The 16,169-nt window shown below is 47.2% G+C and overlaps 1 protein-coding gene across 3 annotated transcripts in view; it reads left to right on the top strand.

The window, feature by feature from the left end:
* EXOC2 (exocyst complex component 2) overlaps positions 1 to 16,169 on the top strand; it is a 120,209-nt gene that overhangs the window by 76,878 nt on the left and 27,162 nt on the right. Inside the window, exons 18-23 of one of the 3 annotated variants that reach the window (XM_040249275.1) lie at positions 801 to 881; positions 1,121 to 1,180; positions 1,876 to 1,937; positions 3,395 to 3,461; positions 6,867 to 6,983; positions 13,100 to 13,241. In XM_040249275.1, coding sequence (XP_040105209.1) covers positions 801 to 881; positions 1,121 to 1,180; positions 1,876 to 1,937; positions 3,395 to 3,461; positions 6,867 to 6,983; positions 13,100 to 13,241 — 529 coding nt within the window. Of the gene's footprint in view, positions 1 to 800; positions 882 to 1,120; positions 1,181 to 1,875; positions 1,938 to 3,394; positions 3,462 to 6,866; positions 6,984 to 7,190; positions 7,297 to 13,099; positions 13,242 to 16,169 lie in introns of those variants that run through there. The other 2 variants (XM_040249276.1, XR_005722676.1) reach the window with 2 other exon arrangements.

The raw sequence follows: 16,169 nt of genomic DNA, 5'->3' as shown, positions 1-16,169 counted from the left end.
GCATGTATGGGGGAGAGTTCTGCCTGCAGCCTCTGCATGGGGCTGTCCACACAGGCTCTGCTGCCTCCCATGGGCCCCTCAATTCTGTCCGTGGGGACCGCCCCTGTCCTTCGGGTCTCGCTGTCCCAGGGGCTTCTCCTGCTGAGACAGATCCCTCCGTTTGTCTGCCTCTGAGGGCCCGGTCCTCCTCTCCATTGCATCTACTCTACTTTGGAATCCACTGTTTTATTTCTGTGCCTTTTTTTGTAAAAAGTGACAGTTTTGATTCCACTCCAGAATGTACAAGTAACAAGAATGCGTGCTGCTGTCCCCTGAAGTAGACTCGCACAGAGGGAGCCTGTAGGAGCAGCTGGGGCTTGTGCAGACTCATCTCAAATGAGATCTTTTCAGGTTTCATTTTCTGACTCGACGGACACAGAAGGTGACTGGGGAGACGGTTCTGAATGGCAGGTGCCAGCCCTCCTCTGGTCATGGTTGCCAGCACCTTGTGTTGATGGCTCCAGAGACGAGTGAGGCCCGGGGCGCACACTTCTCCCAGGATGGGTCATGGCTGTGCTTCATCCTGGCCCGTGCCCTCTTCCAGAAGAGAACATGGGAGAAGAGTTCTCGCTTTACCTGGCTTGTGCTCTAGCTGAGTTAGCCGTCCTCTCCCCTGCTGGGGGCCACTGTCTGCTAATGCCCGGTGCAGACTGTGCCGGCCCAGGCGGCGGGGGCGCCGAGTGGGGCCCTGTCCTCCCCGCGCACCTGGGAAGCCGGGTGTCAGGGCCATGCCCCCAGGCCTGTCTGCTCTGTCTCCGCAGCCCTGCCGGTTTGAGCGCTGTGTGCTGCTGTCCCTGCAGTCGCTGCGTGGCGTCCTGGAGTGCAAGCCCGGCGAGGCCAGCGTGAGTGTCGGGGGGCAGCTCCCGGGCAGGGGTCGCCCAGCACACGGGTTTGGGTCATTGCGGCACCAGAACTGCCGCCCTGTCACTCAGCTGGAGGCTGGCTCTCTCTGTCTGCGTCCCCTTGCAGAATCGGGTTGTCCACCCTGGATGCCCTTGTCCACATGTTCACTGTTCACATCAAGCTCCATGAACAAAAGGTTTTCTTAGCTAAGTACAAAAATTCTCATTCCTCCTTACAGGTCTTCCAGCACCCTAAAACCCAGGAAGAGGTTTGCCAGCTGAGCATCAATATCATGCAGGTACTTTGTAGAAGCAGTGGAGACCTGAGGCAGTGCAGACCGTCGGTCTCCCTCCTGTTTATAATCAGTGTAGAGCAGGTGCTGACAATTATCTGTGTCCTTTTTCATTTTGTGTGAGTCCATAATAGTTTATGGTAGGTAAATTCAAGGCAAGAATAGTTGCAGCTTGCTTAGCAGTACCTCCCCCAGTAACCCATTGTTATTATGCTGCCCTTTCTGTGTGCTCGTGGGACTTTGTGCATGTGTGTGTGTATATATGTATGTACATGCCTCTGCTGGAGCACAGGTTAAATGGCGTGGCGGCGATTCACACTTCATCTAGAGCCCCAAACTCTTCGGGGCTAGTGCCTTGTGGGCACATATACACAGCTGAACACATGAGTGAGTGAGAGGGAGGAAACAAAATATATTCAAGAACTTAATAGTGGGATTGAAACATAGGTGCTGTAAGCTTTTTTAATCCCTTAGCGTCATACATGGGGACACGTGCTCCCAGAGCTCATGTTCTTATCTGTGTGTGTGTAGATATGTGCTGTATGTGGGATGCAGCTTATCCCTAACAAGGCCCATATACATAAATACCACTTGCAGGGGACACACTGTATTTCTGGTTATTTATGGAAAATTATCTTTGCTGTCCAGACAGATGAGCATCTGAGGGTTCCTGTCACTGAAATGTCCCATTTTTGACTTAGGTTTTTATACACTGCCTGGAACAGTTGAGCACCAAGCCTGATGCCGATGTAGACACTGCACAGTGAGTAGAGCCGAGATCAGCCTCGCCGGAGCGTCTGTGCCGACTGAAAACACAGCCTCCTCCTCTGTGTTTGGTCTTGCATCCTGAGACTTAACAATAAGAGAGCGAGTGTTCGTGTGAATCACACGTTTCTGTATTTGGCCTGTACTCTTTCCACAGTTTCCTCATCTTCTGGACTTGTCTCAGCTTTACTAGAGGCACTGTGAGCAAACTGAGTACACGGTTAGCTCCCTAACTATCCAGAGAAGCAGGGTTTGTAATAATAGAGTGAAAATGCACACCTCCTCGTTGCTGGCACCCATGCGATTCTGTGTTGGGTGTTGTCCCAGCTGCTGTTAGAGTCCCGCAGTGTGGGTGGGGTGATGTTCTGGCCGGCTTAGTTACCTGAGTCCTGATGTTTCCAGATCCGAGAGATCGTTCTGTCATCGTACTGCTCTCTGGGGTTGTTGAAACTTCATCTTTCTGAATATTTGGCACATGGGACTTACTGTACCTGAGGTTTCTGCTTGCACACAAATAATACTGAAATAAATGCCTCTTAATTAAAGCTGTAATCTAACTGACAGCTGGAGATTCTCCCATACTTGTCTGGTTTTTGCCTCTCACTATATGAGACATTTATTCCTCTGAGGCCTAATAAATATCCAGTTCTGGTTTGTCTTTGATTTTTTATGTTTAGCACATTCATTTACCAGGAATTTATATTGTTAGCAGTTTCCTGATATTTTTGATTAAATAAGTCTTGTTTTGTTACGATTTCTGTTCCACATGTCGTTGAATTCTAGTAGTGAAGGTATTTGTGAACTTTTTCTGCTCTGTTTACTTACAGATGTTTCCTATCAGTTTATATTGTTTTAATTATCATTATTTTAACTTTTTTCAGATTACTATCCTTTTATTGCTTTTTCTATTTTAAAATATTATTTGATATCTTTTTCATCTTCCATATGAATTCTAAAATCAGTTGGTCAGATTTAAAGAAAGAGACCCTGCCGAGGTGTTACTTGTCACCTGCGATGTCTGTAAATTTACTGGTAGCTCTTTGGTGTCTCTTCCCCTGCAGTTCTGTGTATCTGGTCACTTGTGGGTTAGTAACCAGTTTCCTGACTCAGCTCTCCTGTTAGTCATTTACTGTGAACATGAGCTTGAGCGAGTTCCCTCTAGATTGTGATGGGCAAAAACATTTCGATTATGAGAGTCTATACCTAGAAATTAAATTATTGGGAAATAATTTATATGGCTCATGTTAACAGAGAGTTCACAGTTTCTACTTTGAGCTATTAGGTGTTAAATATTAAAAAGCAGAAAGTTATATGATTTTTGACCAAAAGATTTTAAAGTCAAATTTACATAGGTTTTATGGAACTTTTTCACTGAGGTATAATTGACATATTGTATTAATGTTTTAATTTTAGCGCTTTAACTATAACTGTTCTCTTCCTTACTTCTCTGTTCAGTTTCTCCGTTGACGTCTCTTCTCCTGAATTGTTTGGAAGTATCCATGAAGACTTCAGCCTGGCTTCTGTAAGTGAGACTGTAAAGAGATGGTACATGGAAAGTGGGGCCTGTCATTGGAAACTGCAGTGACTGCTCATAGCTCAGCCTGAACGTCCTTGGTTGCCGCGTTGTTCCTGTGGCATACTGCTCTTACTTTGGTGCTTTATTTTATTTTTGGAAAGTTTTAGTAAAAATATAGTTGTGGATGTATCCCATACTTATTAGCTGAAGTTACAGCGTAAGCCTTTCCGTCTGTGCTCTGCATCCTGCCATGCTCTAGTGCTTGGAAGGCGGAAAGGAGGCGAAGGACAGGCACCGGTTCCCTGTTTTCCTCTTTAATCCGAGAAGCTCTGCGCGTCTCTGGTTTTGGTTTTTTTTTTTTTTCTGGTAAGTTCCCTATTAGCATTTTATGTAAACTCAGAATTCCATGGCAAAACCAAATCACCTTTCCTATAAACTCATGTGTATTTTAAGCACATGCATGTGTTTAGGAATGATTTGCACACATGATTTGTTCTGTATGTTAATCTAGCTGTTAAAATTCAAACTCCAGTTATCTTAGAAATTCGTAGCAACCCTCTCCACTTGTCATTAGCTTGAAGGATGGTTGTGTATGTTTCGCTCAAGAAAGGAAACGTGACCTAAATTCCTGCCATATATCATTTCTACAGTTATTATAAGTATCAACTCCTAAATAAGGATTTGTTTTATTAGAAAAAGTATAATCAAAATAATTTTTTTAAAAACACTGTTGTAGGTTTAATTACTTGTGTGACTAGGCAGATAATAGTACTGTTCACAGAGAGAGTTCAGGAAGAAAATAGTCTACAGAAAGATCAAAGCGTCAGTTTGGGACCAGATATGTTGGATGCGAGGTGTTCAGACAGGCTGTCGAGTGGGCAGTTGGCCCCCGAGAGAGAAGTCCAGGCACAGATTTGTAGATCAGCAGTGCGAGGCCTGGGAAGGGATGAGGGTTCGAGGGACAATCCTAGTGGCTAGAGAGGAGACCACGTCTATAGAAATCGTATTGGGGTTCAGGATTCAAGAGGAGGCCCGAAGAGAGAGCCTGGGAGATCCAGAGAAGGAAGCTTCGAGAGGAAGCAATCCAGACGGGAAAGCAGCTGCTGGAGAGCCCGCAGGCCGGAGGGGAGCCAGGGCTCGCGGGGCGTGTGGACGGCTGTGGGGCGCTGCGGGCTCTGGGCCAGGGGGCGTGGAGGCCGCCTGGTGAGCACAGACCATGCTCCCACCGTGGACATGAAGAGGAGGCTGGAGAAGCACATGCCGAGACAGCGTCCTTCTCTGTGGAGGGGAGGGCTGCCCCTTTCCCGGTCTGTGGGACAGGCCCTGTTTGCACACCTTCTCGGGCTGACACCGCCCGCTGGGCCCAGTTCTCCTCAGAGCCTGGACCCCACCTTGAACCGCGCCTTAGCCTCCGTCTGCCTGCTCTCAGCCAGAACCCTGAGTCAGTCACACTGTCTCCTGCCCCCTCTCCTGAGATTGTCCCAGATTCGGTGCCAAGCTCAGTCCCTGTGCTTGCCTCCACTGGATGATACTGCGTTAGATTTGGCCCCCGGGGACTCAGGTCTTTGTAGGGTCTTGTTCTGGTTCTCAGCGAGGGCAGTGTGGGAAGAAAGGGGGCTCATCTCTGGTCCTTTTCTAGCTGCTGTTCACTGACTGAAGGGCTTTGGGTACCACCATCAGGCTTGAGGGCAGCCTGATGCCTGCATCACAGAGACGCTGCGGAGGGCCAGGATGGTGCCTGAGGCCATGGAGTCCTCCGTCTGCAGACCCTGCCGTGGATGGCCACAGAGCAGGGCAGAGGAGATGCGGCAGGCGGGGCAGAGGAGACACAGCAGGCTGGAGCAGGCCACTGGCAGGCGGGGCGGGCCCCTGGCAGGCGGGGCAGGGGGGGTGCTCGGTGGCCGGCTCCCCAGGGAAGGCGAGTAAGGGTGGACTGTGAGCCTGGGAGACCAGCTGAGATCAGATTGGCTGCAGAGGAGTCACGGGACTGCGTTCCCAAGCGCCTCACAAGGGCGGCGTGATGACGGCATGGGGCGCGGGCAGGGGTCTGTCCTCCCCAAGCCTCGCCTGTCACCCCCAGTCTCACAGTGCCCATCTTACCAGGTTTGAACGTGGAGCGTGGTGGAGGGTAGATGACAGCCCATTTTCCTTATTTTAGCCTCCACTTCTCATCCGTAGAGTCATCCAGGTCGTTTCATTGCTTTAAAAGCAGCGTAATAGTTCTGGGCCTTTTAATTATATTTTTTGATGACCACAAAAGACAAGTAGGTCTCACTGTGCCAGAACTAAATAAAAAGACTTTAGATAAAGACCTAGCCGTCTACACACTGCGCAGACACTGAACGGGGTTCTTGGGTGACGACCCAGCCAGGGTGGCCCCGTGGTCTGCGCACCTGCCTTTCTGTCGCTGACCGCAGTCACCCACAAGTGTACCGCAGCGAGCCCAGGACGGGTTGGGAGTGTCTCCTGGGGAGGAGCTCTGCCCTCGAGTCCAATCAGGATGTGAACCGAGGCCTCGGATTACTCACACTTGTTCTAGAGAAACCCTCCCCTGAGGAGGTGGGACAGAGTCGTTCCTAGAACTTTCCTTACAAGCCGGTTCTTCTGAACTCTACAGTGAGGATTGATTCGTCAGCCTGGGGGTCTGGTCACTTTGATGTGAAACCACTGTGAGCAGCCAGAAGCCTGGGGGTGTAGCATGGCCCTCCCTGTGGCTGACTGGGTGGGCGCCCGGCTCTGTCTCCTCGCTCCCCCCAAGAGAGAGACTCTCCATGAGGAGGGCTGCAACAGTCTCGTGGCTGAGGGAGCCCGTCTGTAGGTGCCATTACAGTTTTCTTCCAAGTTATGAAAAATTTACAAGTTATTTTCCAAGAGTTTCAACGCTTTTTGGTAGTTAATATTCATTTTTATAGCTATTTTGGGCGCAAAACATGTGAAGTAGAATAGAACCCCTTTCCTAAGAACCGCTGCTGGTGCTGCTGCTGCTGAGTGGCTTTGGCCGTGTCCGACTCTGTGCGGCCCCAGAGACGGCAGCCCACCAGGCTCCCCCGTCCCTGGGATTCTCCAGGCAAGAGCGCTGGAGTGGGTTGCCATTGCCTTCTCCACCTAAGAACAGCATCTCACCCCATCTCACTGGTTTCCTGTGCTCCGTCTGTCTGCTTTCCATACAGCTGTTAGATTTCCAAAGGAGTTTGAGTTAAACATGATTTGACCCCTGTGTATTAGGTGATTAGTTAGTAGAGTTACGGCTTTGTATTACGTTTCTCTGTCACTGGAAAGAAAACCAAGGTCAAGTGCTGAATATCGATAGGAAACACTAAAACATTGTAATTAGCAAGTGGTAAATGTTATCTGTTAGACTTTCAATTTGTTACTGGAAATGTAATTTTTAAAATTTTGTTTTGGTTTTAGGAACAGCGACTTTTGATAGTCCTAAGTAATTGCTGCTACCTAGAACGTCACACCTTCCTAAACATAGCAGAACATTTTGAAAAACACAACTTCCAGGGAATAGAAAAAATAACACAGGTAATGACTTGTGAAGGGTCAGTGGTCTTGGCACCCGCTTAGTTTCAGCTGTTTTCCGGGTGCCGCCACCTGCTCCTCCCACCCGCTTGCTCCGCCCCTGCTCCTCCCACCCCCTCGCTCCGCCCCTGCTCCTCCACCCTCACCTCCTGGTCCTGTCTCCTCACAGCTCACCTGAAGTTAATGCTCTTCTCTTTCTCTGGAGCAAAGTCCTTGCAGGGCTAGAGCTGGGATATTACCCACCCAGGCTTCCCAAAACTGAGGGAAGGAAAGGAGAGAAGGGCTTCCAGAGGCACCTCAGATGCGGCTCCTTTCAGGTTAGAGCTGTCGCTAGCCAACAGCAAACCCCGAGCCTGCACAATCACCTCTCCTTCCTCCCTCCTGCTCCAGGGACCACAGCGGAGCTTCTGCGTGCCTGCCGAAGCATTTGCACAGGTGCGGTGCAGAGACACACACGTGCGCACACACACATGCACGCAGGCATAGCTCTGGGTTGCTTTGTCTTTCCTGAAAAACACACCCCCTCCCCTCTCCAGTCCTGCACGTGGAGAACTGGACAAAAATGAGTCCTGCATAAATAAATCATTGGGAGTGGTTTTTTTTTTTTTTTTTTTAATGATGTTGCACTTTGGTGTTTATATTTTTCAAGTAATCAGAAAAGAAAAAAGATGAAGTAATCTTGTTATTATTAAAGGTTGCTTGGTTCCTGGGCAGAGGTTTATCAGATTTCTAAGTAAAGCAAGCTAGAACCACTTCTTTTAATGTCAGTGCAGATTTCTTAGTGCAAAGAATAAGATAGTGATCTTGTTAGTCTTACAATCAGAAAGTGCTCCGGATGGATTGCATACTTTTCACAAATGATGGTTCCAGTTCATGAACTTGATTGGGATTTTTTTTTTAAAGATTGAAAATGTCAGAGTGGGTGGCTGTGTCTTGTTTTCCTGTCGTTTCGTAAAGATTAATCATCCTGATGAGAAATGTTGTGACTTAAGACTTAAGGGCCAAATGTCGAGTTTATTTCCAGAAATTTTTGGTTGAGAATTGCAAGATGTTCTCTTGCAGTAAAAAGTTAGTATTTGTAGAAAGTGGGCATTTTGTTTTCATGCAGTAATAATGACAGTAACATTATTACTGGAGAAGTCTTTTATTATTTTAAAAATATATGAAATGATTAGGAATTGCATATAAAAACAGGCACAGATTTTAGTTCAGTCGCTCAGTCGTGTTAGACTCTTTGCAACACGATGGACTGCAGCATGCCAGGCCTCCCTGTCCATCACCAGCTCTTGGAGTTTACTCAAATTCATGTCCATTGAATTGGTGATGCCATCCAACCATCTCATCCTTTGTCGTCCCCTTCTCCTCCCACCTTCAATCTTTCCCAGCATCAGGGTCTTTTCAAATGCATCAGGTGGCCAGAGTATTGGAGTTCTGGCTTCAACATCAGTCCTTCCAATGAATACCCAGAAGTGATCTCCTTTAGGATGGACTGGTTGGACCTCCTTGCAGTCCAAGGGATTCTCAAGAGTCTTCTCCAACACCACAGTTCAAAAGCATCAATTCTTCAGTGCTCAGCTTTCTTTATAGTCCAACTCTCACATCTGTACATGACTACTGGAAAAACCATAGCCTTGACTAGACGGACCTTTGTTGACAAAGTAATGTCTCTGCTTTTCAATATGCTGTCTAGGTTGGTCATAGGAGCAAGCTTCCAAGGAGCAAGCGTCTTTTAATTTCACGGCTGCAGTCACCATCTGCAGTGATTTTGGAGCCCCCCAAAATAAAGTCTGACACTGTTGCCACTGTTTCCCCATCTATTTGCCATGAAGTGATGGGACCAGATGCCATGATCTTAGTTTTCTGAATGAGCTTTAAGCCAACTTTTTCACTCTCCTCTTTCACTTTCATCAAGAGGCTTTTTAGTTCCTCTTCAGTTTCTGCCATAAAGGTGGTATCATCTGCATATCTGCGGTTATTGATATTTCTCCGAGCAATCTTGATTCCAGGTTGTGGTTCCTCCAGCCCAGCGTTTCTCATGATGTACTCTGCGTATAAGTTAAATAAGCAGGCTGACAGTATAGAGCCTTGATGTACTCCTTTCTCTATTTGGAACCAGTCTGTTGTTCCATGTCCAGTTTTAACTGTTGCTTCCTGACCTGCATACAGATTTCTCAAGAGGCAGGTCAGGCGGTCTGGTATTCCCATCTCTTTCAGAATTTTCCACAGGTTATTGTGATCCACACAGTCAAAGGCTTTGGCATAGTCAATAAAGCAGAAATAGATGTTTTTCTGGAAGTCTCTTGCTTTTTCCAGGATCCAGCGGATGTTGGCAGTTTGATCTCTGGTTCCTCTGCCTTTTCTAAAACCAGCTTGAACATCAGGAAATTCACGGTTCACGTATGGCTGAAGCCTGGCTTGGAGAATTTTGAGCATTTCTTATAAGTGGGGGTTTTCTGTTAGATTCAGTCTGTGTCAGTAAGAAGCAGAATGAAACTGACATGCAGGTGGGTTCTTGTGTCCTTCCACGTCTTTGTCCAGGCTCTTGTGTTCTGAAACCAAGGTGATTTGAGGATCTGGGGGGTGCTGTTTGTGGCACTCAGAATTTGGAATTGAATATTTTGAAAGCATTCAACTGAGCATTAAAGGAATAGACAGTCAACTAGATGTATAGTCTTTATGCTGTTTCTGCTTTTTATGAGTGAATTCATTAATTTCACGATGACAGTGAAGTAAAGTATATTTCTTGCATTAAGGTAACAAAGCTGCCGGGTGCCCCTGTTTTTCATGGTTCCCTTCTCAGGTAACATAACTCTGGAGGCCCCGATCCCAAAGCAGTGTGGGGGATTCAGATCCCCTGAACACTGGCTCTGCTCTGCTGTCAGAGGGAAGGCCGCCTCAGAGCTGCTGCTGGGCGTCTTCTCCCCTCGGAGCCCACCTCTCACAGGTCTCCCCCGAGCCGTGCTTGGGGACTTGGCCAAAGTTTCTCCAGGCACAGTTCCTTCTGTATTCTGTTTCACCAAGAATTTCACTGGCCTTTTTAGTTCCCTTTATCTTACTCTTCATCTGCAAGAGTAGAATTAATTTTTACATAAATAATCATGCTTGTTGGGAGTTTATTAAAATTTAATTATCATTCATCCTTTGGGGCTTGCTTCCCTGCTGGCTCAGACAGTAGAGAATCTGCCTGAAATGCAGGGATACAGGCTGGATCCCTGGGTCGGGAAAATCCTCTGAAGAAGGGAATGGCAGCCCCTCCAGTTTTCTTGCCTGAAGAATCCCGTGGACGGAAGAGCCTGGTGAACCACAGCCCATGGGCTTGCAGAGTCGGACACGACTGAGCGACTAACTCGCTTTTCACTTTTCATCCTTTAAAACTAGCATAATTTTTTTATACAGTTTTGTTTAATGAAAATAGCTCTCTGAAGTAATTAAGGAAAGTATTATTAACTCCGTTTTTCATGCAGAAAGATGCTCAGAGAGAGGGAGGTTAGCACAGCAGGCCTCCAGTTCACATTTTCTCAGGCTGAGTCCTGAGTGCCTGCTGGTCTGGCATCATACATGTGCCAAAGTGAAGGACAAAACTGTTTCTATGAGAAGACACCAGAGGAATAGGACCTGATGCTGGTTGGTTAAGTGTATATCATTTTGAACTTTATAAAACAGCATTAAATAATAAACATGAAACCTGTCAGCATTTCCAGGTCCTCCTTCCGGACGAGCCCTGTTGGAGCCCTGCGTGCCCGCGCCTCCACGTGTGGTGCCCGCGCCTCCACGTGTGGTGCCCGCGCCTCCACGTGTGGTGCCCGCGTCTCCACGTGCGGCGCCCGTGCCTCCCGGTCTCAAGTGTTGGAAGTGTTTGTTTATCTTGCATTTTCTTTTTCTTATTATAAAAATGAGACCTCTGGACTCCCTGGTGGTCAGTGGTGAAGAACCCATCTGCCAGTGCAGGGACCCAGGTTCAGTCCCTGGTCTGGAACATTCCACATGCCGCACGGCAGCTAAGCTCATGCATGCCCCAGCACTGCTGGGACTCTGGAGCCCACGCTGTGCAACTCGAGGAACCACAGCGAGAAGCCCTCGGAGTACAACCCGAGACGGCCCGCGCAACAGCAGAAACCCAGCACGGCCAAAAATACGCGTTTTTTTTTTTTAAGTAAAACTTAATCATTTTTTAAAAGGAGAAATACTGAAAAATCTAAAAAACATTTTTTTAATCACCTCTAATCCACCAAAGATAAACTCTGTCTTACTCTAGACTATGTGGTACTCAGTCTCTTACGTGGGCCTGTGTCTGGATATGTCGGTACACTCTGGGGCAGTGTTCTGAGTCCAGCTCACGGTGAGCACAGCCCTCTCTCAGCCGTTCTGTCGTGAGCACTCCTCCTCTTTATACGTGTGAGTCTCACGGCTTTACAGTATGTGTTGCTGCTGGATGTGCCGTTGTAGAATCCTCGTTTTCACTTTTTCCTGCTGGGAACCTTCAGGTGGTTTTTGTGGCTGTCACTGAGAGGGGACGCTGGCTGCATCACCCTCCTCCCTTCCTCACAGTGAATTCCTGGACGTGAACTGCCGCTGCAGAGGCTCCCTCCCGGCAGACGCTGCCTGCCAGGGCTGCTGTTGAGAAGCTGCGCCCTCACGCTTGGCCGTCACTGCTGATTAGTTCTCATTTGATAGGAAACATCCCTTGTGCTGTTTTCTTTTGCATGTCTTTCCCTGCTTAGCAGGTTAGCACTTTCTCATATGCTCATTGGCTGGAACGGTCTCTTTAAAGGGGCTCAGAGGCTGCAGCCCAGTCTCTGAGCCCTTTGAGAAGGGAAAACCAGAGCTGTATGGTTAATAAACTTTGGCTTATAATTTTATTAGTAGCTGTAATTACATAAACCCAAGGAGTGACCTTTACATGTATAAAAAGCTGGTTTACCCTGTGCCAGTCTTTTTAAAAGAATGATCTAATTTGCAGTTTGGATAGTTGCAGATATTTGATCTACCCAAGAATGATATAATTGCCATTAAAGTCTGGCATTAAATTATTATTTTTTTTAAAGTCGAATCCCTAGAGAGAAATGGATGGGATGGGGCCCCCACCCCCAACCTCTCCTATCTCCTGAGACATTCACAGGCCAGGGAGGGAAGGCTTTCTTTTCTAGACATGTATACTCATTTTTATGTATTTATTGCTTATTTGGCCGGGCCACGCCTTAGTTGTGGCATGGGAAGTCTTAGTTTGGCATTCAATTCTTGAGTGAGTTTTCTGTGATGCCTGTAAATCTCTTTCCAATATTTCAGCGTGGAGGTAGAGAAAGGACAGGTTTTTGTTTTTTTTTTTTTAAGTCCAGGGAAGCTCCTTTACAGCAAACAGTTTTAACGATTTTTGAGTCACTTGAACCATAGGCAATGTATTTTACATATTTGATTATTTTCAGCATAATTGTATATAATTTTTTTTTGCTGTAATTATTCTAGTTAAAATTTTGTTGTTTTTTTAATACAACTGTCAAAGGTTACCCTCCATTTATAGTTACTATGAAATAGTGGCTCTGTTCCTCGTCTTAGAGTCTTGTACAGTCCATCCTTGAGCCTCTTGAGCCTGTCTTACCCAGCAGTTTGCACCCCGCCCACTGCTCCCCATAGTGGTTCTGATTATAGTTTGGTGAGTTTATTTCTATAGCGCTGGCTCAGTTCAAAGTGCTCTTTCTGTCATCTTTGAAATGAAAATAACAGGGCTTATTTTTCTGTTATTTTCTTCTTTCTCAGAAGTTTAATTTTTACAAACTATTGTTACCAAAAAAGTTTTTAAAATAGTAAACTAGAAAATTTAAGTTGGAAACATTGAAATAAAGCCATGCGTTCATGTTCTGTACCTGTTTTGAGTGGGCTTCAGAGCGCTGTGGGGGCAGCGGGGAAGCAGGGCGCCTGCCATGGGGCAGTGCTCTTTACTACCTGTGGTGAAGTAAGGTCATGCCTCTTTGTGGGAAAGCCGGTAAGTGCTGCTCAAGCCTACTCAGCATTCACTCACGTTGTTTCCCTGTTTTCTCCACCCGCGAGTAGACGCCCTGCGTGCTCCCCTTGTGCGTGTGAGCGGGCGCGGCCTCACTGGTGTGCCTTCCCTGTTCTCTCAGGTGAGCATGGCCTCACTCAAAGATCTGGACCAGAGGCTGTTTGAAAGCTACATTGAGCTGAAGGCAGACCCCATCGTGGGCTCCTTGGAACCTGGCATTTACGCTGGCTACTTCGACTGGAGGGACTGCCTGCCCCCGACAGGTGGGTGGTTTCAGGTCCAGGCATCCTGAGCCGTGAATATGGATTTGCTTCTCTTGATACATGCTTAAGATGCTTTTCTTTTTGTTCCCATTTTTTTCATATTTGCTAAGGGATTGACTTGGTTTTTAAATCTTTATTAGCTTAAACCCACTTTTTGATAATTGGAGTTAGGAGACTTTAAATTATTAGTGCTTAAAATGGCTTAGAGATCATCTTAAATTCCAGAGGATAATTAATTACACCTCAGAGTGTGTGATCATCTCAGTAACACACACTTGCTTCTGGGGGTGCTTCTTGCCTGCATAGAAGCAGTAGACAGTGCTGTTCTCTGCAGTGACCTTGTGACCTCCATCAAAAAATTTACTTAAGACCTTTGATCGCTTCTACAGAAGACCCAGTTACAGTTGCCAAAGATACGAAAGATTCAAGGAGAAGGTATGGGAGTGAGAGCATCCTAATTGAGCAGAGAAAATTCAACTGCAGAAGGGTGGCAGACGGTTCCAGTATTATCGTTGTGACGTCAAACAAATGTCACTTAGATCACTTGATAATGTGTGTTTTATAAATAACCTGTCATTGAAAGAAATAGTTTTGATGATCAGACACTTGTTTCTTTGTTTGAAGTACCATGGAATACACAAAGCCAGGCCACCCACTAACATGTTGGTGTCGCCTGGTGTGAAAATGGCTCTGTTCTTATTAGACACCAGGTCTTTGGGGCGCGCGTGGCTGTACCCGTGACCTGCCGGAAAGTTGTGTTACCTTTATTTGTTCAACAGCTTGTTGTGATATCCTGTCGTCATTGCTGTGTGGTGCTTTTATTAGATGGTGGTGGCATCATTATTCTTCAAATATGGTTTGCTTTTATTGTTACTGTTCACATTGCTGTTCAGTCGCTCAGTCGTGTCAGACTCTCTGCAACCCCGTGGACCGCAGCACGCCAGGCCTCCCTGTCCCTCACTATCTTCTGGAGTTCGCTCAGACTCATGTCCATCGAGTTGGTGATGCCATCCAACCATCTCATCCTCTGTCGCCCTCTTCTCCTCCTGCCCTCAATCTTTCCCAACATCAGGGGCTTTTCCAGTGAGTCAGCTCTTCGCATCAGGTGGCCAGAGTATTGGAGCTTCAGCTTCAGTGTCAGTCCTTCCAATGAATATTCAGGGTTGATTTCCTTTAGGATTGACTGGTTTGATCTCCTTGCCATCCAAGCGATTCTCAAGAGTCTTCTCCAGCACCACAATTTGAAAGCATCAATTTGTTCATATTAGGGATAATGATGCTGGAAGTATAAGCTAAGAATCAGAATCATTAAATTAGTAATGTTTATGTGATTGTAGCTATTTAATTCCTGAAGTCACCATCCACCATTATAGACGTTTGAGCCTTCTGCCTAAAGCAGATCATAGTTGATCTTTCTCTCCCAAGGCCATTCATTACCTTCCTAAATGCTCCTTCCTGTATTACCTTCCTAAAGCTCCCAAATGTTGAAATTCCCAAAGTCACTGAGCCCAAGGCTTTAGAGAAAGATTGCAGATGGAAAGTTCCAGAGGCTGTTCGCAGATGCCCTTGAGACCAGTGATCCACCCTGGGAGTTAGGTTTGCTCGTGCATACGTTCTTTTCTGTGTCCAGACTGGATGACAGCTCACATCCCAAATACATCCTCTTACAGTATATCCGATCCTGTCAGAAACTTGCTTAAAATTTTTGTAGTGTCTTACAGTAAAATGTGCAATGTAGTCAGTACTGACCCTATACTTTACCCCACGGCCTCGCCAGCCGCCCGCAGCACACAGGGAAGACCTCCCACATCCTCCCTGCAGGGTCTTCCCGTTGCCCGTATGGTCAGGAGTCCTTGGTCCTCAGGCGTCCGCTTAAGCGTCAAGACTCCAGCCGTCCACTCTGCATGTGTAACATGGCCACTGGAGGGTGGCTGTGGTGTTCTAGATGGAACCTCTGGGAATTACACCCTGTTTCATGTGCAAGATAATTGTCTACCAGGGAGCATCCTGGCCATTGGTCCCAGCACTGCCCTTTTCGTTGGTGGAGTTTCTGACAGCCCAGTCTGTGAGCTCAGGGGTAGTGGTCAGTTACCAAGGGCAAGGCAATGACATGCACCTTCAGTGTAAGCTCAGTTCCTGACCTCGCATGAGCAAACCTAACTCCCTGGGTGGATCACTGGTCTCAAGGTCGTCAACAGCCTCTGGAGCTTTCTATCTACAGTCTTTTTCAAAACTCTTGGGCTGGGTGACCTTGGGAATCTCACCATCTGGGAGCTTTAGGAAGGCAGTACAGTGCAGATGCCACGCTTCATGTTACATTCCAGGAGCGATGCTGGCCGGGAAATGGGCGAGATTAGATTAGGAGTGATGGTCAAGATCCTTATCAGTTCAGGTGACATGTGCCCCCATGAAGGGTTATTGGGAGTTTGCAAATTCACAAAATTTGGGCCCTGCCATACCAAACTCTTATAACAACAGTTAACCCATCCCTGGTTCCCAAATAAAGGAGTTGTTGTACAGCTGACCCTGCACATGTGTACACACGTGCACACACGTGCACACACGTGCACGCATGCGCATGCCAGGTGCTTCACTCCTCGCAGTGTCGGTCGTCTGTGCACCCATGGTGCCCGTGCCTGTGTACACTCGCCTCTCCATACTCCCTCAGGTCAGTTCAGTCGCTCAGTCGTGTCCGACTTTGCAACGCCATGAACCGCAGCACGCCAGGCCTCCCTGTCCATCATCAACTCCCGGAGTTTACCCGAACTCATGTCCGTCAAGTCAGTGATGCCATCCAGCCATCTCATCCTCTGTCGTCCCCCTCTCCTCCTGCCCCCAATCTTTCCCAGCATCAGGGTCTTTTCAAATGAGTCAGCTCTTCACATCAGGTGGCCAAAGTACTGGAGTTTCAGCTTCAGCATCAGTCCT

This window comes from Oryx dammah, unplaced genomic scaffold (assembly GCF_014754425.2).
Source record: "Oryx dammah isolate SB20612 unplaced genomic scaffold, SCBI_Odam_1.1 HiC_scaffold_11, whole genome shotgun sequence".
NCBI classification, from domain to species: domain Eukaryota; kingdom Metazoa; phylum Chordata; class Mammalia; order Artiodactyla; family Bovidae; genus Oryx; species Oryx dammah.
Note: the sequence above shows the minus strand (reverse complement) of the source record. Positions and strands in the feature narration are given on the sequence as shown.